The following is a 25,070-nucleotide window of genomic DNA, read 5'->3' on the forward strand; positions in this document are numbered from 1 at the left end:
TAAAGGAACTTAAAGATCCGTTTATCTTCTACATAGAGTTATTAGATCCATTTAAGAAAACACAATCCACATTGACACATTCGTTATAAAACACAAGCCATGTTGATGCATTCATACGTAAATGGGTCAACATTTACACCTTTAGCAGCACAATAAGTTTTTATCTTACTTCACACCATGTTTGCATGATGCATCTTATCTGTTATATACTACAACTGAACTTGCCTGGCCAGAATTTGGCAACAGTTGAGCTCTCAGTATGTAGGTTACATGGTGAGAAGCTGGGAAGTATTCACAACGTAACACCAACTTCTATAATTAAGATACAGGACACAATATTTATGGCTTTACGTGACATGAAGGTTTCGGCATTTGGTCACTCGAGGTATCTTCAAAGTAGTCGCAGGTTTGGAACTCTATCGATTCCTCAAGTCATGAGCTCACATATGTCCTTTACTGTATGGTGATATCTTGATTCGTCAAGTGGTCCCGTTATCATTAAATTATAACCGGTGGCGAATTCAGAATCAAAAGTCAATGGTGTCATACTGTCATTATTTTTTTCACAACTAACTATTTTTGACGGGTACTTTGGCGGTTGTTTACTTTAAAAATAATATAATCCTCAAAATATATGTGGTCCTAAAGTAAAATTTGGTGTTGTCATGTATAATTTGAAGAGTACTTTGTAAAAAAAAAAAAAATCAGGCTAGTGGGGTCATAGGACCCCCTGCTCATTAACTAGACTCGCCATTAATTATAAGTTTATAACCGACTCGCGCCATGAAAGTGTACTCTTTATTACATTTGAACTCTTGATCCTCTTGCAGGTTTGACTCAATCAGGATAAAACACAACCCTCGTATGTTTTTTTTAGTAAGCTAAATCGAACCAAAAGCCAAGGAATCCTTATTACATTTGAACTCTTGATCCTCTTGCAAGTTTTAACATTTGTTGTACTTTAGAGGAAAGGAAAAAAAAAAAAAAAAAAAAAAAAACTGATTACTAAACAAAAACTGAGGTTTTATGTTTATGTTATGTAACTTATGTCTACCAACTCAATTATATCTTATAACAATGTATAACAAATAACTACTACTCCAATATACCATAAGATAAAAGATTAACAACTAATCAATCAATGATGAACAGAATGTAATCAAAATGAATTAGCAACAAGTATAGCTTGACGACACCTCGCTTTCGCTTGTTGAATCCTTTCATTCAAAGTCTCTTCTTTCACAGCAGCTTTCACCATTGCCAAATCCATTTCCATAAGTTTCAAAACCCTAAAAAGTTCAGTCACCATTCTATCTTCAACTTTTCCATCTTCTCGTAAATCTTCCGCTTCTTCTCGCGCTCTTTGCGCCACAATCTCGCCTACTTTTTCCAATAAAGCAGTCGATCCGTACTCTTTACTCATTAAATCCTCAAGTTTTTCCAAATAATCCATAATAACATAGCCTGTAGGTTTGTCTAGTGGAATTGGGACAGTTCGTTTCCATCCGATTTCAAAGTTTGGTGGTTCGGGTTTTACTAAGCCTGACTTGGATTTTCGGTCTCGAAGGATCTCAGATTTTCGACGTTTTTCGATTGGGAACGTGTCCTGGCTGGTGGTGGTTGAGGAATCTGGTGAAGGAAAGTCTTGTGGCTGATTTGAAGTGCAGTTTATGGCGGTTGGTTTGTGAGGTAATGATGGGTTTATGGAGGTTTTCAAAGGGTAGAAATGGAAAATGGTAGAGGAAGCCATGGATGAGCACCAAGTGATGTAAATGAAGATAAGCCTTATTATTTTCATTTATTTTTTCTATCTCATTCGTTTTATACTACCCGCCAAAATAATCTATTTATTTATTTTTATTTAAATTGATGACAGATTACTGTTTTATTTTATTTTGAATATATTTGAAATTGTAATACTACGATCACTTTCGTAAAAAACCCCGATTACTAGTTTTTAAGATAATGCTGAGACGCTTTTAAAAAATTTGTTTAATTAATCAGTCAACATCAATTAATCGTTCAAGTCTGATTTATTGGTTAAAGTCAAAATTTATCAGCATTTTAATTTTAATTTGAAGTAGAATTTTAGAGTTTTTAAACAAATGAACGATTATTATTTATGCTTTTAGACAATTACGTCATAGTTTATGTTTACATTTATGATCTTTTCCTATATTTATACATATAAGTTTGAAATTTCTTATTTAGATGTATAAATAGTCGATTCGATTACTCTTCGAGTAGCGAATTTTGCAACCTTGACTGCTATGACTTTAATAATGAGCTATAACTTGATTCATAATGCACTTGTAATGATTCTAGCTTGGTAAATTTAAAATGTTATCATGTGAGGAATATAATTGTGTTGTCTTATAAATAAAATATTAGAAAAATATAAAACATAATATATGCACACGTGCCAGCATGTAAGTATCAACTTATCAAGTGTTTACCAATTACAACTCATGTATGGTCTCGAAAGTTACAAATTTTACACATTTGCTTAATAATATACGATTACTAATTGTAGAGATTTTACAAATATACAAGATTTGGAACATAATTGTACGAGGTTATACCTGAGTGCGCAACCTCGTCAATAATCTTTGCATAGTCTCTAGTTTCTGGGCTAATTGTTGTACATTATCAACATTGGGATTGGAAGAATCTGAATTGCTTAATTCAGCAGACAAATTTGCACAATTAGACTGTGAATCTAACAATGCCGCTTCAAGCGATGCTAACGTTGAATCCACGGAACCAGGAGACGATTGGTTATGATCAAGAGGTGCAAGGCAAGATTGAACACGGTCAATACTAGTTCGATGCTTTCGTGGAGAAAATATCTCTTCAAAACCATCACTTCCTGCAAGTTTTCATATTTCATGAGCCTACTTTTTCACATTATTATTTCTCATTTTCTCACAATATATGATTCACAATTTCCCTTACTAAAAACAGAAAAAACAGTATTGTGAAGTAAGCTGGTTCTCAACAAATTGTTCATTTTTTATGGCTATTTACCTATACATTTGATTAGTTACCTTACCTACATCAACATTGAGTTGTAGCTCAGCTGGTAATGTGGGGGTGGAGGGGATGGAGGGTTTTACCGGCCATGCCCTCAGATTGGTCCGGGTTTCCTCCAGGGCAATAGTTGGGGGCGGGTTATGCAACTACAGGAGATGAACGCGTGGATGGTTAAGTCCCCTGGTGATCCCAAACTGATGTCAAAAAAAAAAAAAAAAAAGTTATCTTACCTACATCAAATACATACATGATACATCCATGCAGAAATTTTTCTTGACAAGATTACAAGGAAAGTCCATGTGGTTTGTACTAAATTACAGGTTCAGTCTCTAAACGTTTTTTGACAAGGTCAGTCACTGTGGTTTGCAAATATTCAAAGGAAAGTTCTCGATGGGTGTTAAAAAATTTCCGTTGAGTTGCATCACATGCGTTGTACATGAGGGTATTTTCGTCTTTTACACTTTTCTTTATATGAATGTAAAAAAGAAAGAGAAATTACCAAGACGGCCTAGTTGATCTAGTGCTGCCTGACCAACTGATGCATCAAGTTTCAACAATCGAAGAATCCCGGCAGTTATTCTTCCCATTGAATCAATTTCCAATCTGCACAAGTGAAAAACATGTTGCAGTTCGTCCTTTCGTACAACCACCTCAATCTGCAACAATATGAAATTATCAAAATACATACTAATAAGTGATATATATTACTATTGCTCAATGAAAAAAAAAAAAGGTAGAATGTATTCAGTTCACCGGTTGTTTTGCAGAAATTTTAAGATTTTCCACCGCCCAAGTAATCATACCATCAACATCATTATCTACACACGGTACTACGTCAATGTCAAGGTCTATCCCACCGTGCGGCTCAATTGTTTTTGTTGGCGTATTTCCTTTTCGCTCGGGTTTCAGAGCCTTCAAGCCTTCAACACTAACCTAAAGCCACATAAAAAAATTTAAATTTATTAGCTAACAATTACAGTATCTGTAGCAAATGCATGTAAGGTTCTGTTTGTTTTTCAAAATGTTTTTTTTTTTCCTAAAGGTTTCTGGAACCATGTCTGTAGAGAAGATGTGGCTAGAAGGTTTGCACGCTGAACATTGAAAATCGTCTGCTAAATAAAACTTAAAATCCTAAATTATTGTAAAATAGCACCTTTACTAATTCAATAGGATACTCATTTGCTGATATAGAATTTCGTTTTCCATCGTCGTTTTTGCTTCCATTCGCTTTTAATTTAAACTTTCCAAAAGACGTGTGCCACGAACACTCTTCTTTATATGAATCATCAAAACTATGACTTTCCGCCATTTCTTCGGCGCTTTCGAGAGCAAATAGCCAATCTTTCAATTCTAGTATTATAGTCACATCATTTGATGACTCCAATTGCAATAAATTGCTATTCTTCTCATCCTCTACGCTTTCATCTATATATAAATATAATATAAAAACCTTATTAGTAAATATATATTATATACTACTAATAGATATATGAAGTATTTTAAAAGCTAGAGTTGGTCTGATGTCAAAAAGAGTCATTTTTATAAGTGTCGAACTAGGTCTGGTTGGGTTGGTCCGTAAACCAAATCGTCCAATTTTTTTTTTTTTTTTAAAGTAAAAGACAAATGCTTTAACTAATGATTAGAAATTGTAAAAGATTTATTAGAATAATTACACAAATCTTGAAATGTAAACTTTGGACGAATTTCAGCCCATTTGACACGTTTGCATTGTATCTATACTTATTTGACCCGTTTGAAATTAAACACGGCTCAAAACTAACCCATTCATGCACAGTTGGGTCAAAATTGCCACCTCTGGTGAAAATCATAGCATATTAGATATATATGACATATACTGTAGCTTACTTTGACTCTTTTTACCCTCATCAACAAACGGAGGTGATGCTTTGAATAGTTTTGACAACGGTCCAGACGATAAACGTAGTAAACCTTTCACAAGTCCAGCCCCTGGCCTGCCATCTGGCCCTAAAATCCCGAAACGATGAAGCAACGCTTCGCTATAATTCATCCCTCCCGCAAGACGTACACCCGCAACACATGCCAAAACACGAAAACTATGACACTGCGTATCATGTACATCATACGGAACTACATGTACAACACTTAAATTCAAAAACGGAGTCATAACCACACTTCCATTTGATCTAACACTCTTCTTATTTTGCACCCAAAACACAGATCTCAATTCAGGCCCGCCAGCTGGCACAACACCATTGGCTTCACAGTTGACTTCTACTCGATCCCAACGTAAAGTTGACGATATAGCCATTGCAGCACCTAACGTTCTATGAGTAACTTGTAACGATAAATCATCACCAATAAACTGAACTAATGGTGTTCCTTGAATGTTTTCTGTAGAAGCTTCTAGAAACATCAGTTTCAGATTCTTAAGTACGATGTTAATCGCAGTATCAGCCGGGACTTTTTCTCTAATACTTCTATCATCACCGGTTTTCACCGTATTAATTCGTTTACTTTTTCCAACATCAGCCATTTTATCACTAACGTTATCGATATACACATACAGATCTAACACAAAAAACAACTGATCAACTGAAGTATTGGACACAAACTGTTCACAATCAGCTCCTACTCTAACAACTCCGCCAGGTGGCGGGATGTCTCTTATTGGACTTCCATCTGACGTCACCATTGCCACCTGTACACAAATACCTTTAATCTCAACGCACCTACATGATTCTGAACGAGAACCAGTACCAGTCGGATCACTAGAAGTTTCTAGACACAAGCCGAGTAACGAAGCGCCAGCTGTCCATTTTTTTTGACTGGCATCAATAGGTTGACCCTCCCACATACAGAAACAAGCAGCATCCATGTCCAAATTAAGAAGACTGAGTCTTAATAAAGGTGACTCGGTAAAGTACAAGTTCTCGATATGAAGTCTGGCCCCTTTGAACGGGCTGTTTTTATTGTCGTGGGTCCTAGCTTCCATTGGAGCAGTGATATCTAATCTTTTGATATTCAACTGAAAGGAGTAGATGGAGTTATCTAGTAATGTATCACCAGCATCGACTAAAACTCCGTCGGCTAAAAAAGACGATATTCTTAGACAAGACTCTTCTTGAAGATGAATCTGGCAAAAATGGAGTCATATCAGGACTAACATTGTTACAAACTTGAAATACTTCAAGATTTGGACATATATAGTATTAAACGGGTCAATTCGGTTAATGTTTAGTGTCTAACGGGCTAAAAAGGTCAACTTTTGGGGGGGAAATGACTAGAAAGGAACAGGTTTTATGGGTCAAAACTCAAAAGTTGTCCATTGTGTAGCTTGAATATATAACCTGTTAAATCTAACATAAAAGAATTACACTATTATTGTAAAAGTATATTTTTGTTACAAAATATATTAATTGGAAACGACAAAAAGTGTTATGGGTTAACTCGACTAGACCAAGCTTTTAACAAACCCAATCCGCTGACATGCCCATTTTGCCACCTTACATGATTTTCAAATACTATACGATTAATCAAATGATGTTTACCATAAGTGGCTTGCAGTCGATTACAGTTTGTGAAGAGAATGAAGGCGGGGCGAGGGAGGGCATAAATCGGAGAGAATGAAGGGACATGAGTGGAACACGATTATCTACTCTCCATTGTTGATCACCTAGTGGATATATCGGAGGACAGAAATTTTTGCCTAGTCAAAGTAAACGCAAAAACATCAATTTTTTTATTTTTTTGCAAATTGGTCAAAGAATTACATACAGCGCAAACATACCAAAATCCGGAATCTGTAAATATTCCTCTGCAACATCCTGCATTGAAGGTTGTACTAATGGGCATGGTGGACTAGCGAATGTATCCCTGAATTTAATCAGCGCATATCATATATAAAATATAATATATAAATATCATAGTTTGATAATGATAAACAAATTAGCTATGAGCACAAGGTTTGAACTTATATGACATGACTATATGTGTTCTGATTGCCATATTCACTTTAGTCATTCTAACCAGTAATTTTATGTAATTTCAACTAACACATATATCAAACAGTATGTAGTAAAAAAATTTAATAGGTGAACGATTAATGTGAAGCACAGTACCGTAAAATTAGTCCACCAACCATGACCCGAGTTAGGTATTTGGTAAGTGTTCCATCGGAGACGCATGCCTGCAAGATTAAATACAGCTTAAGTTGAATCTGAAACAGACACAAACTATCCTTATGCAGACTTATTACAGTGTAAATAACATGATAAAGAAAAAGTATAAATATGTTGATATTTGTATTCTTGTTTTACCCGAGAAAAGTGAAGTGACTGCATCAGAAGTTCTAGCTGAAACCCTGGAAAATCAGAAATCACATTGCCATTGATCTACTTTTTTGATTAAGCATACTATTTAAAGGCATTATCTTACCCATATATACAAATATCATTGTCTAGAAATAGGAAATTGAAAAAGCTAATTCCTTTCACATACCAGAATCTTTTATGCCAAGAAATATATGGTCCACCATAAAAGCGACTAGTGTATTCCCTGCAGCTTCTGCTAATTGCTGCTAAAAAAAAAAAAAAAAAAAAAAAAAAAGACTATTTTTTAGCCAAGCAAAGCAAATAGCAATAGAAAGGTACCGCAACCCGAAAAGGATGACATAGGAATTTTAACCTGTTGATCATTTGGATTCACATCTTCTCTGTTAAGACAAACATACAATCCCGTTAAGAAACGAAGAAGGGCTCGAAGTCCTGCTCATATTATTAATATTATCAAAAGTGTGAAACCAGAGCAAAATATGCCATAGGTTTGGGTCATTTTATACTTACCCGGTTCACTCAATGATGGGCAAATGGCTTCTGTAATATGCACTTGAACTTCCAGACCTAGTGGTATATTAAGATATGTCCTCTGTATTGTAATCTGCTTATATAAAATGGATACTATTAAGGCACGTTTAATAATATAAAAGTGCGATGTGTGTAGGAAATGAAGTCTTATGAGGGTTAACATTGTGTTACATAAGCCTCTCCAGATATTCTATCGATAAAACGTTGACCACCAAAGAATACTCGTTTTGCACCATCATCATCTTTTTGGCTAGAACCCTCATCAGAATTATCTGCAAGCATATCAGGATGAGGCAGAAGATCGATACATAGATACTCCCATTCAAGCTTCTGGTAATTCAAAATAAAAAAAAAATGAAATCAATATAAGAATCATACATATGCATGCACTTGTGTAAACAGATAACATCATACAATGTAGTAAGAACACACATAATAAACCATCATTTAGAAGTTAAAAAAAAAAAAAAAAAAAACTAAGGTAAATTTACTCTGAAAACATAAATAAAATTTTTTTTGCTTGAGAAGTCCCTTGCTGCCTTAAGGTTTACAACCTGTCACATGAAATTGCCAAAATAATTCAGAATCAATAGAACAAGTAAAAAAAATGTAATCAATTAAATACTGATGTAAAAAATGACCTGCCAGCTTTCATTTGTGGTGTACAAAACAAGATTACGAATAGTGATAGACGCCATTGGTGATGCCCTGGGTATCATTAACACATAAAGCAAACTAAATTAACAACATGGTGTAAGCAGATATAAACAAGCAAATACAAATCATTAAACTCACCAAGTTGAACCTTGATCATGTCTGCCACCACCATGAGTCTCGAGTAATATATTTACAGTCTGTATTTCTAATGTCATTCCATCAGCAATCTAATAAAAACAAAATCACCGTTGTAAGTTCTTTGTAATACATTCATACAGGTGTTATTTAACTAAGTAATTGCGACTAATGACTGTACAACAACTAACCTTCTCAGCAAATCCGTATCCACTACCTTTTGACGAATTGGAAGCCGCTTGTGCACTTTCAGTAACAAGAACAAATATATAATTCAATAGTTTGTATTACTATTTCAGCTTGATCAACAATTGTTTACAAAATAAAAGATCACCTGCTGGTGCGCCTACGCGAATCTAAATCATCATTCTCCTCTAACACTACATCGAGCTTATCGATTTGCAGAACAATCGGCTCGAGTTGTACATTGCTCAAATAAGGAAGCTTCGTAAAAACAGTCAATCACGTCATATAAAAAAATACACGAAATTATACGCAACTACACAAGTCACAAAGATTGCATCAGTTAACCTAAACATTAGGTTAATTGCTCACCACAATGTCTAACTTGTCAGCTTTAGCCATGCTAACGGTTAAAGCAGGCGGTAATCCGAGACTTGTGTGCAAAGCTTCACCACTTATATCTATCAAAAATTCAAATTCAGCATTTTAATACAGGTTTTGTTAATACATTTGATTGAATATTTATAATTTATGATAATTATAATAATTACGTAAAAGAGTGAATAGAAACCTAAATTAGAGAGCTGGCAAGTGCGTCCTTGTAACTTGAATTGATCTCTGGAGAAAGATTTAAGCCAGTATTTGAGTGTGTATTCCAGTGCCCTAGCCATTATTGATTCCATATTTTTATTATATTGTTATGTATTTTATATATTTATATTTAAATATAAATAAAACAAAACAACCGTTGGCGATGTCACCGGGAAATTTGAACGTGAAAATTAGAGCAACGTTCACGGTGACGGTGACGGTGAGGATAAGGGGAGTGAGTCGGTTGACGGTTGGGTTTTGTTATGGGATCTCAGGGGAATGTGAATGTGTTTTCATTTCATTTTATTTTTTATATTTATATTTATATTTATTCATCAAGGAACTTTGCATTAAAAAGTTAGAGATCGCGAATAAAACGTCGTTTTTACGTAAAAGTTGGTTTACTTTACACAACTTTGAGGACAAAAAATAAACTTTAAAAGGTGTGTTATGTTTTATCGCCATTTGTGATTTACGCTAACTTAATAAAATTTAACGGTTTCGCACGTCAAGTTGAAAATTTAGAATAAAAGATATCGGATGTGTCTGCACACAAGGTTTTCTCTTTAACTTTTGAATTTCACCTAATGGTGCTTTTCACACATCGCGTTGCGAGACAGTGGAGGAGGGAGTTTTACCGCTCATGCCCTCAGATTGAGCCGAGTTTCTTTCTGGGTAGCAGTCGGGGCGGGTTATGTAACTGTGGGAGATGAACGCGTTTGTAGTACAAGTCCCGCCGAGTGATCGCGTACTGCCATTAAGAAAAAGAAAAAAAAAAAAAAAAGAGTTTATACCATATTCAAAGTAGTGAAATAAGCTTCTAATCGATTAATCGGAATTTTGTATCTGTTTGTGTGAATTGTCTTATATGGAAGTTGAATAACACGTGATTACCATGTGGTTGATATGAAATGAAGAAACATGGGTGGCAAAATATTGTTAAATGTGTATAGTATTGGTCAACTGTGTTAAGATTTGATATGCGGAAAAGTAAACGAATTCATTATCATTGAATTTATTATGAATTAAAAGAAGACTATAAACTTTGAGGAGTACATTTTGAATTAGTTGCTTTGTTTGTTTTGTTACAATTGACAAAGCTAGCTATTTATACTACAATGCATCAAACGGCTAATTCTAATTTAGGCATGGAGCCTTTTATGAGAATACTACAAAATAAAGGTTGTAACTATTTTAGTCTTGTTTGAAAACTAGCCGTCGGAGGACACAACTCTTTTATTTCCTTTTTTATTTTCTAACGCTCCCCCTCAAGTTGAATAGTGGGATTTCCACAATTCAACTTGCCCAATACATCGTTGAGGGGTCTTCTGTCGACTAATTTTCTGGGACTAGTTGCAAGCTAGTCTTCAATCTTGTTCAGTCGATTCCCGACCTGAACTTCTTTGATTTGCCTCGATCATCAAGCTCCCGACATGAACCCAGTTCAATCTTGAATCTTTACTAGTTCGTCAAGGAGTATTCATTTTTTAGACATGAACCCAGTCCAACTTAGACCTTTATTGATTCGCCTAGGAATATTCAGATTCCAACATGAACCCAGTTCATTCTTAAACCTTGTTTGGTTCGGTTAGAATATTTGAGTTTCCTTTTCCTGACATGAACCCAGTTCAACGTGAACGTTATTTGGTTCGCCAGAAGTATTTAAGTTTCCTGACATGAACCCAGCTCCACTTGAACCTTGTTTGGTTCGCCCGACATGAACCTAGTTCGATCTTGAATCTTGTTTGGTTCGCCTGACATGAACTCAGTTCAACATAAGCCTTGTTTGATTCGCCTGGAGTGTCTTGCTCTATTCCATTATATGCTTCGGTAATCAACTCACGGTGACGCTAGAATCAATCTCCCCCTCACCCGTGTGTTGGATATGTACTGGAAACAATCATAAAAAATATGGATTAGTGACCTCGTGTAACGACCCGTCAAAATCGCTATTGACGCGGCACGTTAATCATTGATTCCACAGTGAGGTTTTGACCTCTATATGATACGTTTTGATAAAATATTGCATTCATTAAAATAAGTGACTTTCTAAACATAGAAAGTTATAAACATGTGGGCGAGTACTTAGGTATAAGCAAAACCCCAAAATACATAAGTCTTTAATTTACAGGTTGACATCACAGTCCAATTATTTATTACACAACGCAGTTTTATTTTGAATGCAATAAACTTTGTATAAAGCATGAGAGACTCCATGCAGGCAACAAGCACATCACAGCGGAAGCAGTCTAAGGACCTGAGAATAAAACATGCTAAAAAGTCAACACGAATGAAAGGACCCGTCCTAATCCATCCGGACGAAGTCCATATCGATTAAAACGCTTCACAACAGTTGGTTACATCGTGAAGTACTTGACCTCTATATGATACATTTTACAAACATTGCATTCGATTTTAAAAGAAAATCTTTCTTTACAACGAAAGTTGACGACATGCATACCATTTCATAATATATCCAACTATAATTGACTTAATAATAATCTTGATGAACTCGACGACTCGAATGCAACGTCTTTTGAAATATGCCATGAATGACTCCAAGTAATGTCCTTAAAATGAGCAAATGCACAACGGAAGATTTATTGCATACCTGAGAATAAACATGCTTTCAAGTGTCAACCAAAAGGTTGGTGAGTTCATTAGTTTAACATAAATAATCATTTTATAATTTTAATAGACCACAAGATTTCATATTTCCATTTCTCATAAACATACGTCCCATGCATAGAGACAAAGATATCATTCATATGGATTGAACACCTGGTAACCGACATTCACAATATGCATATAAGAATATCCCCATCATTCCGGGATCCTCCTTCGGACATGATATAAATTTCGAAGTACTAAAGCATCCGGTACTTTGGATGGGGCTTGTTGGGCCCGATAGATCTATCTTTAGAGTTCGCGTCAATTAGGGTGTCTGTTCCCTAATTCTTAGATTACCAGACTTAATAAAAAGGGGCATATTCGACTTCGATCATTCAACCATATAATGTAGTTTCGATTACTTGTGTCTATTTCGAAAAACAGTTATAAAAGTTGCGCATGTATTCTCAGCCCAAAATGTATATAAAAAGGGAATAATGAAACTCACAATAATGTATTTTGTAGTAAAAATACATATGGCGACATTGAACAATGCAGGGTTGGCCTCAGATTCACGAACCTATATCATTTGTATATTTATTAATATACATAATTGTAATCGAACAAATATAAATTTTATTAATTATATCCTTTTATTTTGATAAGACATATATGTTTCTTATATTTATCTTGTATATATAAATATATTAAATTTTTGTTATGTTATGTGTATTGAATATATTTTATATAATATCATTTGTTTGTTAAGTTAATGATAATACTAAAATAATGACATTAGTAACATTAATGATATTAATGAAAATGTTAGTTTTAATAAAAATGAAATTTCAAGGTTGATAGATTTTTAATAAAATTGGAACTGATAATATCAAATAAAATAATACTGTTAATATAACAATCCTACTTATTTTTGAAAACTTTGATAATAATAATAATCTTAATAATATTGATAATAATACTAAAATAATTCTACTGATAATAATAATAACTAAAATAATAATTTTTACTGCTGGTGTAGTTTTGATAATAATGTTAGTAATTAGTAATAACAATAATAATAATAATAATCATAAGTGTAATTGTACTCATGTTAATGATAATAATTGATAACTAATATTTTTTATAGTAAAAATAATAATAACCACAATACTTAATGATAATACTAGTAACCACAATAATAATAATAATATTAATCAGATTAATGATAATAATAATAATTATACTACTTATATAATGGATAATAATGTGAACTATATTAATATAAATCATAATATCCATAATAATAATCAACATGATAACCATAACTAATAATAATAATAATAATAATAATAATAAAACAATAATAATAATTGGAAGAACTACCTCTTAAAAGGCCTAAAAAAAAGTTTCCTGCCACTAGCAGGGATCGAACTGGAGACCCTTTGTAAACCCGCTAACACCCTTAACCATGGCTCCGTTGCCTATATATCTGTTTTAAGCCTTCTCTCCAATTATTATATCCCGTAATATTTCTGTCTCCATTATCTTCTCCTTCACCATATTGCACGACCAGAAACAATTCAAACTCATACCAGGTAATTACCTAATTTAGTTTATGACTCAACTTAAGACTGAAAGAAACAATTATTGTTGAACTGATTAACCAAAAAAAAAACACAAGACTGTTGTGCAGTCGTGAACACGAACCAAAAAAAAAAAATTGGTTTTTGGATTTAGGATCGTTTTAGACATAAATTATAAAACGAAATAGATTTCAATTTACTCCTTGAAACTATTGACATCATTAATTCAACTTAATTCTTCTCAGAAAAATCGAATTTGAGGGATGAACACAGTTTTGACTTTTTGATCCCAAACTTTGACTCTTCGAATTCGATTTTGATATGACGAATTAATACCTGTGAATTGGAGGAAACATTCACGACACAAATTAGGACACTTCTGCATTTCTACTTCTTGTCAATTCGTTTGAATCAATTCAAAGGCTAAATGGGGTTTTTTTTTTTTTTTTTTTAAAAAAAACGAAAGCTGTGTTTGCTTTAATTAAGTGTTCTGCTGATTTCATTTAGTGTAGATGATATCGGTATCTTGTAATTGAATGATTTACACTGAAATAATAATTGCTCAGATTGATTGTAGGGTCGTTGATTGTGGAAACGTTTCACGAGTTAGGGAAGGAAAAAGAGATAAAAGACAGGATCTACAAGAATCTGATAATTGATATAATTATATACGCGTATGATTTTGTATTTATTATAAATTATAAATATTTATTATAAATTATAAATATATAACTGTATTTATATATATATACCTATATCTGTATATACATTTACATTTTTATGTATATATCATATTAAATTTTGTATTTTACTTAATAATATAAATCTATTAATGTCTTTAAGAATTTTATTAGTTTTAACAAAGATACTAATACTAATAATAATAGAAATATTAATAATACTATTAATAATAATTTTATCGAGATTATACTAACAATAATAATAATAATAAAAGTAATTATAAAATGATAATAATACAATTATTTATGGTACTAATAATAATACTTAATTAGAGTAATACTAGTAATAACATAACAATTTATTTATATATATCTATTTTTATATTAATATTACTAATATAGATGTTAATATTGAAAGATAACAACAATATTATTATTATAGAAACTATAACTTATAATTAAGCTTATTATATTAAATATTCATATTACATATTATCAATTATGTAATATATATATACACTTAATATTTAACCTTCAAACATAGAAACTTATGTGTATGTATATATATATATATATATATATATATATATATATATATATATATATATATATATATATATATATATATATATATATATTTTAACAATAACTTTATTACTTTGTATATTATTTTACCTATTTAATTCTAATGATTATCTTATCAATATACACGAAAAATTATTGTAAAGCACACGTTGAAAGTTAAGCGGGAACCTCCCCTAACTTTTGTCTAACTATCGATAATTGGTACCTTGTTCTCACATGCAAATCACTTTACCATTCGTTCCGAATATTGTTAAAAAGGAAATATTTCTCAAATCATAATGGGCCTCTCAATAGAGAATTATCATAATAACACAATACCTCTGATAATTCAATCCTTTGCTATTGTCTTATAATTCCGTCAATAAGTATATTAAATATATTTTGAAACAATTACGTTCATGTAAAGTATTATACATCTAATACTTTGTTAACATTTTCAATTAATTTAGTTATATATTATATACACATTTATATATACATAACTGTTCGTGAATCGTTGAGCACAGTTAAAGGGTATTTGATTACATGAATATAATTCCAAAGTTTTCGAGACTCATCAATACATACATTGCTTATCGTGTCAGAAATATATAAAGATTAAGTTTAAATTTGGTCGGAAATTCCCGGGTCATCACAGTACCTACCCGTTAAAGAAATTTCGTCCCGAAATTTGAGTGAGGTCGTCATGGCTAGCAATAAATATGTTTTCCTGACGAATATGAGCTGATAAACAGAGTTTTATCATTATTGAATAATACAGATAAAATACTTCGATTATTCGAAGAGCACGAATGAAGCTATCACAAAAGAGTGAAATGAATAAGTGCATATTCGCCTTGTCTGTTGATGTAGTCACGGTTGATTTTAAAAAAAATAAGGTGCGTCTTAACTTTTGTCGTTGTCTTGGTTGAATTCCGGAATTCAAGGGATTAAAGAAAATCTTCAAAATCTATAAGATTTGATTCTTCAGCGAATAAGGAGATTAAGATATCTAAATTAAATACGGTGATCTGCCTCGATTACTCTGTCTGATATTTCCATTATAAATTAAACTCTTTCGTTCCATTATCCTCATCACTTCTATACTTTCCTTCTTAGTTCATACATCCAAAAGATTGTGAAAATGCTTAATCCCATTCTAATCCTTGATGTTTTCCTAATTATCATTTCTGTCATCCTTCTTTTCAATCTTCCACCAGAAGAATCTGTTTACTTCTACTATTACCTTGGGTGATACTATTCTTAATTATACCGTGTCTTTATATTGCTATTCGTATTAATATCCATGACTTGTAACCTCCGTGTTGTTATTGGGATTTATATTTTCTCTTATATTTTGGATCTCTTTGCCTTTTTATTATCCTCTCGACCTCTAGTAAACCGAGAATTCGTAAGTACGGAGTTTTAGAATGAACTTAATGTTCTAGCCAAGAAAAAACGTAATCGTACGATTTGATTTGTCAAATTATCAGAATCATTGAGAATAGAACTATCAAGAATATATTTTCTTGATATGTTCAGAAGTTAAGCAGAATGAAAGCGTTATGTAACATGACACATGATGACGTTATAATCTGTGAATCATCATGTTCCATTTAGAAACTCAGCATGACTTACTGTAATATAATCACGTTGATCAAGTGTCATTATATTATTCTAATTCATGCATCAGTTTCTTTACATTTCTCCAGAATTTATTCGTAAATTAAACTTAGATTTTACAGAAGTTTCCAATATAATAAAACACAGGAAGCACGAAGAGGTATATAATTTCGGACAAGAATATTTATGAAAATATCCTCAGAAATATCGAAGATATTTATGATGATATTTTGGAATTTCCAAGTTCGAAGGTTGATGAAGAAAAATTTTTCCGCAAGATTTTAACATGACTTCGGAGTAAGATAATCTCTAAAGATTTTAACAGATCCAGAATTACCTGGATTCTTTGAATATAGGGTATGGTCCTTGTATTTGTCCTTGGTCTCCTTCATGGTTAGCTCAATCTGTTTTTCAGTACCAAATTTTCTATCGAGCGTTCCTAACACTCCCTTCTTTATCATCAACCCTTTTTGCCGTTTAGACCATCTATAATTTTTCTGTTTCCTCTGCATTTAATGCTACCATATCTGAGTCATCGATTATCAATCTGAGGTGGTTTCAAGAGAATTGTGTTTTTAGATAATTAAACGCTGAGGGTAATATGGTGGAATATAAAAGGTTCTTCGGTAACAATAAAAGAGCATGCATATAAATCAAGGTGATAATAAGGTTGTTTCGAACGAAAATTCGAAGTTGACTTGCTGGAGCTGTGACAAAATTTGCTAATTTAAAAGGAATTATCAAGTTATTTTTGGTAATAATAATACTAAAGGAATTAGCACAGATACGTGTTAAACGTTTACTCAGGTTCTAAGAGTTTTCAATGCATAACTATATGCATCAATCTTTTCTTACGTAGATGAAGTGCGGTTGGTTCATCCTCTCAATTGAGGTGTTTTCAAGAATTATGAAAGGTTTGAATGCGGATCGTAATCGTCAAGATACAAATGAGGTTTAAGATAAAATCAAGTGGCAAACTTGAAGAATTGTTTAGTTTCATATGTTATAATCAATATTTTAATTCATTTTAATTGTCCAATCTTATTAATCCACAGTCGATAGTCCACACTTACAGTCCAGTAATTCATATATAGTTTAATATATTATATTCGAATTAATTAATATGTACCGTGACCCGTGTACATGTTTCATACTTGATCACAACTCAAATTATATATATTATTATAGAATCAACCTAAACCCTGTATAGCTAACTCCCGCATTACTGCATATAGAGTGTATATGGTTATTCCAAATAGTATATATAGATGCGTCGATATGATATGTCAAAACTTTGTATACGTGTCCCGATATTTAAAGTGCGTAAAATAAATAACAGAAAATTAAATGACGATAAATAAAGTGCGTTAAGTAAATAACAGAAATTAAATGACGATAAATAAAATTGCGAGAATATAAATTGCGATAAATAAATTGCGATAAATAAAAATGTAACCAGTTAGCTAGGAACAGTTAGCTAGGATCAGTTAGCGTGGATTCTTAACAAAAAAAAATTTCTTCATAGTTAATTTGTTTGTTTCTAACAGATTTTATTTTGTCCAATATTTTCTTCATTATGCCACTTGTTGGATTCTGATAGATCAAAATCCAAATATGAAATTGAATGAAAATGGTTATTCTGCGGTGAACGGATTCGTATCTCTGTAGATGTAAGTAGGATAGTAAATGAATGTTGAATCAGATTTGAAGAATGTACAGTGTAACTTATTAATGTGTAATCTAAATATTTCTCGGGTATTACCTACCCGTTAAAATATTTTCATCATTAATTGTTTGTACGAAAGAATTTTTAATTACAATCTTTATGAAAATATACATACATATATATTTTCTTCAGATGTAATCATGGATTTAATGAGTTAATATAATATTAATTTCATCTGATTTTTGGTTAGAACTGGAATGTATAATCTCCAAAACTTTAGAGATTACATAATCGCCGTGAAGAACGAAGATAGTAGATGTACAACGATACATAGAACGATGATTATACTCGAAGTACAGATGGTGATATTGAGGCATAGATTGTTGATGATACTGGTGCTGTTATTGATGGTACAGTTGGAGCAGGTGATGTTGCTGAAGCTGGTAAATTTTGCATCATATTCTCCAAATTGATTACTCGAGCGCGAAGTTCGCTAACTTCTTCTATTATTCCGGGATGATTGTCGGTCAGAACGAGCGGATGAATAAGGTTTTGAATTGTGGATAGAATATAATCGTGTCAAGCTACTCTGGAAATGAGGCTGAAAATGGTGTTTCGGATAGGTTTGCCGGTAAGTGTTTCAGGTTCTTCGCCAAGAGGGGAATGTGGTGGATGTAAAGGATCGTCTTCTTCTCATCTCCATCGGTTAAGTCGACTACGAACCCATCAAATGAATTGGGGATGGATGATTGGTTCATTCATTCTGCTGACACTGCTTTGCGAAGCTTAGGTGAACGTCCATGTCGGAATAGCTGTCGGAATAACTATCGGAATAACTATCGGAATAGCTATCGGAATTCGAAGGACTCGAACTGGTTGAAGGATTTATCCCGTACGATCAGATGAAGAATTTTTTATAAGAAATAGAATAGGATGTAGATTAGTACCCTGCAATACATAATTTACATATGCATATATAATACTAAAATCCCATAAGTTACGGAGGAATCTACGGAATATGTTAGGCAAAGTTTACAGTAACAGATATGCTAAGATATGAATTAGAAGATACGCTAAGATATGAATTTTGTCTATACAATATTCATGCAATCTAGGCAGTAAGATATGTCTAGATTAAAAATGATAAGCAAGTGATTCCCTAAGAATGATAAGCAGGAAATTTTCGACACGAAATGATAAGTAAAACTTTTGACATGCAGACACGGTCGAAGTCCAGACCCACTAATGCATCTAAACAACTATCAGTTAGACACACTAATGCAAGACCTGATTCGCTAAGACCACCGCTCTGATACCAACTGAAAGGACCCGTCCTAATCCATCCGGACGAAGTCCATATCGATTAAAACGCTTCACAACAGTTGGTTACATCACGAAGTACTTGACCTCTATATGATACATTTTACAAACATTGCATTCGATTTTAAAAGAAAATCTTTCTTTACAACGAAAGTTGAATGCATACCGTTTCATAATATATCCAACTATAATTGACTTAATAATAATCTTGATAAACTCGACGACTCGAATGCAACGTCTTTTGAAATATGCCATGAATGACTCCAAGTAATGTCCTTAAAATGAGCAAATGCACAGCGGAAGATTTATTGCATACCTGAGAATAAACATGCTTTCAAGTGTCAACCAAAAGGTTGGTGAGTTCATTAGTTTAACATAAATAATCATTTCATAATTTTAATAGACCACAAGATTTCATATTTTCATTTCTCATAAACATACGTCCCATGCATAGAGACAAAGATATCATTCATATGGATTGAACACCTGGTAACCGACATTCACAATATGCATATAAGAATATCCCCATCATTCCGGGATCCTCCTTCGGACATGATATAAATTTCGAAGTACTAAAGCATCCGGTACTTTGGATGGGGCTTGTTGGGCCCGTTAGATCTATCTTTAGAGTTCGCGTCAATTAGGGTGTCTGTTCCCTAATTCTTAGATTACCAGACTTAATAAAAAGGGGCATATTCGACTTCGATCATTCAACCATATAATGTAGTTTCGATTACTTGTGTCTATTTCGTAAAACAGTTATAAAAGTTGCGCATGTATTCTCAGCCCAAAATGTATATAAAAAGGGAATAATGAAACTCACAATAATGTATTTTGTAGTAAAAATACATATGACGACATTGAACAATGCAGGGTTGGCCTCGGATTCACGAACCTATATCATTTGTATATTTATTAATATACATAATTGTAATCGAACAAATATAAATTTTATTAATTATATCCTTTTATTTTGATAAGACATATATGTTTCTTATATTTATCTTGTATATATAAATATATTAAATTTTTGTTATGTTATGTGTATTGAATATATTTTATATAATATCATTTGTTTGTTAAGTTAATGATAATACTAAAATAATGACATTAGTAACATTAATGATATTAATGAAAATGTTAGTTTTAATAAAAATGAAATTTCAAGGTTGATAGATTTTTAATAAAATTGGAACTGATAATATCAAATAAAATAATACTGTTAATATAACAATCCTACTTATTTTTGAAAACTTTGATAATAATAATAATCTTAATAATATTGATAATAATACTAAAATAATTCTACTGATAATAATAATAACTAAAATAATAATTTTCACTGCTGGTGTAGTTTTGATAATAATATTAGTAATTAGTAATAACAATAATAATAATAATAATCATAAGTGTAATTGTACTCATGTTAATGATAATAATTGATAACTAATATTTTTTATAGTAAAAATAATAATAACCACAATACTTAATGATAATACTAGTAACCACAATAATAATAATAATATTAATCAGATTAATGATAATAATAATAATTATACTACTTATATAATGGATAATAATGTGAACTATATTAATATAAATCATAATATCCATAATAATAATCAACATGATAACCATAACTAATAATAATAATAATAATAATAATAATAATAATAATAATAATAATAATATTCATAATAATAATAAAAAAACAATAATAATAATTGGAAGAACTTCCTCTTAAAAGGCCTAAAAAAAAGTTTCCTGCCACTAGCAGGGATCGAACTGGAGACCCTTTGTAAACCCGCTAACACCCTTAACCATGGCTCCGTTGCCTATATATCTGTTTTAAGCCCTCTCTCCAATTATTATATCCCGTAATATTTCTGTCTCCATTATCTTCTCCTTCACCATATTGCACGACCAGAAACAATTCAAACTCATACCAGGTAATTACCTAATTTAGTTTATGACTCAACTTAAGACTGAAAGAAACAATTATTGTTGAACTGATTAACCAAAAAAAAAAAAAACACAAGACTGCTGTGCAGTCGTGAACACGAACAAAAAAAAAATAAAATTTGGTTTTTGGATTTAGGATCGTTTTAGACATAAATTATAAAACAAAATAGATTTCAATTTACTCCTTGAAACTATTGACATCATTAATTCAACTTAATTCTTCTAAGAAAAATCGAATTTGAGGGATGAACACAGTTTTGACTTTTTGATCCCAAACTTTGACTCTTCGAATTCGATTTTGATATGACGAATTAATACCTATGAATTGGAGGAAACATTCACGACACGAATTAGGACACTTCTGCATTTCTACTTCTTGTCAATTCGTTTGAATCAATTCAAAGGCTAAATGGGTTTTTTTTTTTTTTTTTTTTAAAAAAAACGAAAGCTGTGTTTGCTTTAATTAAGTGTTCTGCTGATTTCATTTAGTGTAGATGATATCGGTATCTTGTAATTGAATGATTTACACTGAAATAATAATTGCTCAGATTGATTGTAGGGTCGTTGATTGTGGAAACGTTTCACTGGTTAGGGAAGGAAAAAGAGATAAAAGACAGGATCTACAAGAATCTGATAATTGATATAATTATATACGCGTATGATTTTGTATTTATTATAAATTATAAATATTTATTATAAATTATAAATATATAACTGTATTTATATATATATACCTATATCTGTATATACATTTACATTTTTATGTATATATCATATTAAATTTTGTATTTTACTTAATAATATAAATCTATTAATGTCTTTAAGAATTTTATTAGTTTTAACAAAGATACTAATACTAATAATAATAGAAATATTAATAATACTATTAATAATAATTTTATCGAGATTATACTAACAATAATAATAATAATAAAAGTAATTATAAAATGATAATAATACAATTATTTATGGTACTAATAATAATACTTAATTAGAGTAATACTAGTAATAACATAACAATTTATTTATATATATCTATTTTTATATTAATATTACTAATATAGATGTTAATATTGAAAGATAACAACAATATTATTATTATAGAAACTATAACTTATAATTAAGCTTATTATATTAAATATTTATATTACATATTATCAATTATGTAATATATATATACACTTAATATTTAACCTTCAAACATAGAAACTTATGTGTGTGTGTGTGTATATATATATATATATATATATATATATATATATATATTTTAACAATAACTTTATTACTTTGTATATTATTTTACCTATTTAATTCTAATGATTATCTTATCAATATACACGAAAAATTATTGTAAAGCACACGTTGAAAGTTAAGCGGGAACCTCCCCTAACTTTTGTCTAACTATCGATAATTGGTACCTTGTTCTTACATGCAAATCACTTTACCATTCGTTTCGAATATTGTTAAAAAGGAAATATTTCTCAAATCATAATGGGCCTCTCAATAGAGACTTATCATAATAACACAATACCTCTGATAATTCAATCCTTTGCTATTGTCTTATAATTCCGTCAATAAGTATATTAAATATATTTTGAAACAATTACGTTCATGTAAAGTATTATACATCTAATACTTTGTTAACGTTTTCAATTAATTTAGTTATATATTATATACACATTTATATATACATAACTGTTCGTGAATCGTTGAGCACAGTTAAAGGGTATTTGATTACATGAATATAATTCCAAAGTTTTCGAGACTCATCAATACATACATTGCTTATCGTGTCAGAAATATATAAAGATTAAGTTTAAATTTGGTCAGAAATTCCCGGGTCATCACAACGAATGTTGGTGAGTTATAGGTTTAATTGCTCGAGTCATAATTATATATAAAGATAGACCACAAGATTTCATCAAAAATTTATCAATAGATTCTACGTAACAGAGCACCCTGGTAACTAAACTTTAACGTTATAATGATAATTACCCCATTCGTTTTAAAACACGCAAACCAACGTGTCATAAACTCAAATAATATACGTCCGTTAAAAGGCTAGCGCTCTAGCTCGGACGGGGATGTCAAGCCCTATGGATCCATATACAATTATTCGCGCCCACCAGTCCATATCCTATGTACTGGCAGCTACTAGTTACCAAAGCTAAGGGATTTTCGATTTAACTCAGTGTAGAATTTAGTATGTACTTGTGTCTTATTGCGTTTAAAATAAATTGCATGTATTCTCAGCCCAAAAATATTTAAAGTATTTAAAAAGGGATCTATAAACTCACTGTTCAATATTGAGACTCAATATTGTAGGCAAATTGTGTAGACGTAATGATGGTAGACGACTGTATGGTTAACCTTGGATTCAAGAACAATACCCCGAACAATACCCAATATTTTCTTAGCTTAAAGCGGTTTGAAACCCGAATTAAAAACACCCTCGTATATACCTTATTATTATTAAACTTAAATTATAATTAAAATTATAATTATAAATATAATATAAATACAGATTATAGAAGAAGAAAAAAAGGATGTGAAGAATCCGTCGAGCAAACAGGCGTATTTATATTACTTTTCCATTTACTGTAGCTCGTGCGATCGCATGAGTTTTCAGTGTTTTTGCCATGCGATCGCATGGCCGCCTTATCCGCTTTTGTTTGCTAGTTCGTCGATATCAAATAGTGTTTACTGTAGCAAATAGTGTGTACTGTAGCAAATAGTGTGTTACTGTAGCAAAGGTTTTTCACTGTAGCAATTCACGGTAGCAAAGTCGTTTCACTGTAGCTACTGTAGCAAAGTCGTTTTTACTGTAGCAAAGTCGTTTTTACGGTAGCAATTAGTGTTTTACTTGTACACCTTATAATATATATATATATATATATATATATATATATATATATATATATATATATATACCGGTTGACATAATATTAAATCACTGTAGAGAATTGGTTTAAATTAGTCGAAATTTTCCGGGTCATTACACCTCGTAATCATATTTCTTTTTCACCAACACATAATGATATTATGATCAAACTCTCCCTCACTTGTGTGTTGGTGTATATTGGAAATATTGGAGAAAAAATTTACGTTGTTGGTGCATGAATCCCCAGCCGTTGTTTGTCTTTATGTCTAACACATTTCGGTTATGTAATAATGTTTACTCGAGACTATTGATTATATTTGTGTTTGTGTGTACTTAACTTGTTAAATGATCAATAAGTTAAGCTGCTCATACAGTCGACCGAGTGTGTGTACACACTCGACCGACTGTCCTACTCAGTCGACCGACTGAGGGACACACTCGATCGAGTGTGTCTGGTAGGCAGTATATATACGGGTTTAGCCTAATTGTTTTAGGTTACTCGTCCCATTTACCCTAAGTCGTAGGTTTTCGTGTCCAGAGAACCCTAACGCCATATACCACCGAAATATATCGTCTAGGTGTCGATCTAATCTAGTTTTGGCTCTAGGTTTGATCTATTCAATCCCAAAACGACCCATATCTCGGTTTAACCTTATTCTAGTGTATTCCGCCTCTAGGATAGATTGCAAGCGACCTAAGATCCTAAGAATAAACGTCTACAAAGTGGTATCAGAGCTG

General features: G+C 31.7%; 2 protein-coding genes across 2 annotated transcripts; both read right to left on the minus strand.

The window, feature by feature from the left end:
- Positions 1-1,096: 1,096 nt before the first annotated feature.
- Positions 1,097-1,780, minus strand: LOC139850268 (protein CHLORORESPIRATORY REDUCTION 41, chloroplastic). Its single transcript, XM_071839853.1, has one exon. The coding sequence runs from the start codon at positions 1,748-1,750 to the stop codon at positions 1,160-1,162; it is 591 nt and encodes a 196-aa protein (XP_071695954.1). The 5' UTR covers positions 1,751-1,780; the 3' UTR covers positions 1,097-1,159.
- A 796-nt stretch (positions 1,781-2,576) lies between these two features.
- LOC139846554 (uncharacterized) lies at positions 2,577-9,535 on the minus strand. The gene is made up of 20 exons (XM_071836033.1): positions 9,424-9,535; positions 9,225-9,313; positions 9,004-9,113; positions 8,861-8,915; positions 8,673-8,761; positions 8,519-8,585; positions 8,369-8,431; positions 8,049-8,207; positions 7,857-7,950; positions 7,699-7,778; positions 7,513-7,588; positions 7,332-7,375; positions 7,134-7,201; positions 6,803-6,888; positions 6,564-6,721; positions 4,900-6,148; positions 4,187-4,458; positions 3,787-3,966; positions 3,533-3,689; positions 2,577-2,869 (listed from the first exon to the last, which is right to left on the minus strand). Exons 1-20 carry the CDS (start codon positions 9,533-9,535, stop codon positions 2,577-2,579), a joined length of 3,501 nt encoding a protein of 1,166 aa, XP_071692134.1.
- Positions 9,536-25,070: the final 15,535 nt, after the last annotated feature.

The sequence above is a fragment of the Rutidosis leptorrhynchoides genome, chromosome 5, assembly GCF_046630445.1.
Source record: "Rutidosis leptorrhynchoides isolate AG116_Rl617_1_P2 chromosome 5, CSIRO_AGI_Rlap_v1, whole genome shotgun sequence".
NCBI classification, from domain to species: domain Eukaryota; kingdom Viridiplantae; phylum Streptophyta; class Magnoliopsida; order Asterales; family Asteraceae; genus Rutidosis; species Rutidosis leptorrhynchoides.

Excerpts from the sequence above, each read along its gene's own strand:
- LOC139850268 (XM_071839853.1), bottom strand. The coding sequence starts at position 1,750 with ATGGCTTCCTCTACCATTTTCCATTTCTACCCTTTGAAAACCTCCATA.
- LOC139846554 (XM_071836033.1), bottom strand. The coding sequence starts at position 9,535 with ATGGAATCAATAATGGCTAGGGCACTGGAATACACACTCAAATACTGG. Across the intron at positions 6,149-6,563 it reads TCGACTGCAAGCCACTTATG|ATTCATCTTCAAGAAGAGTC; the intron begins GTAAACATCATT and ends CATTTTTGCCAG. Across the intron at positions 3,967-4,186 it reads ATCCTATTGAATTAGTAAAG|GTTAGTGTTGAAGGCTTGAA; the intron begins GTGCTATTTTAC and ends ATGTGGCTTTAG.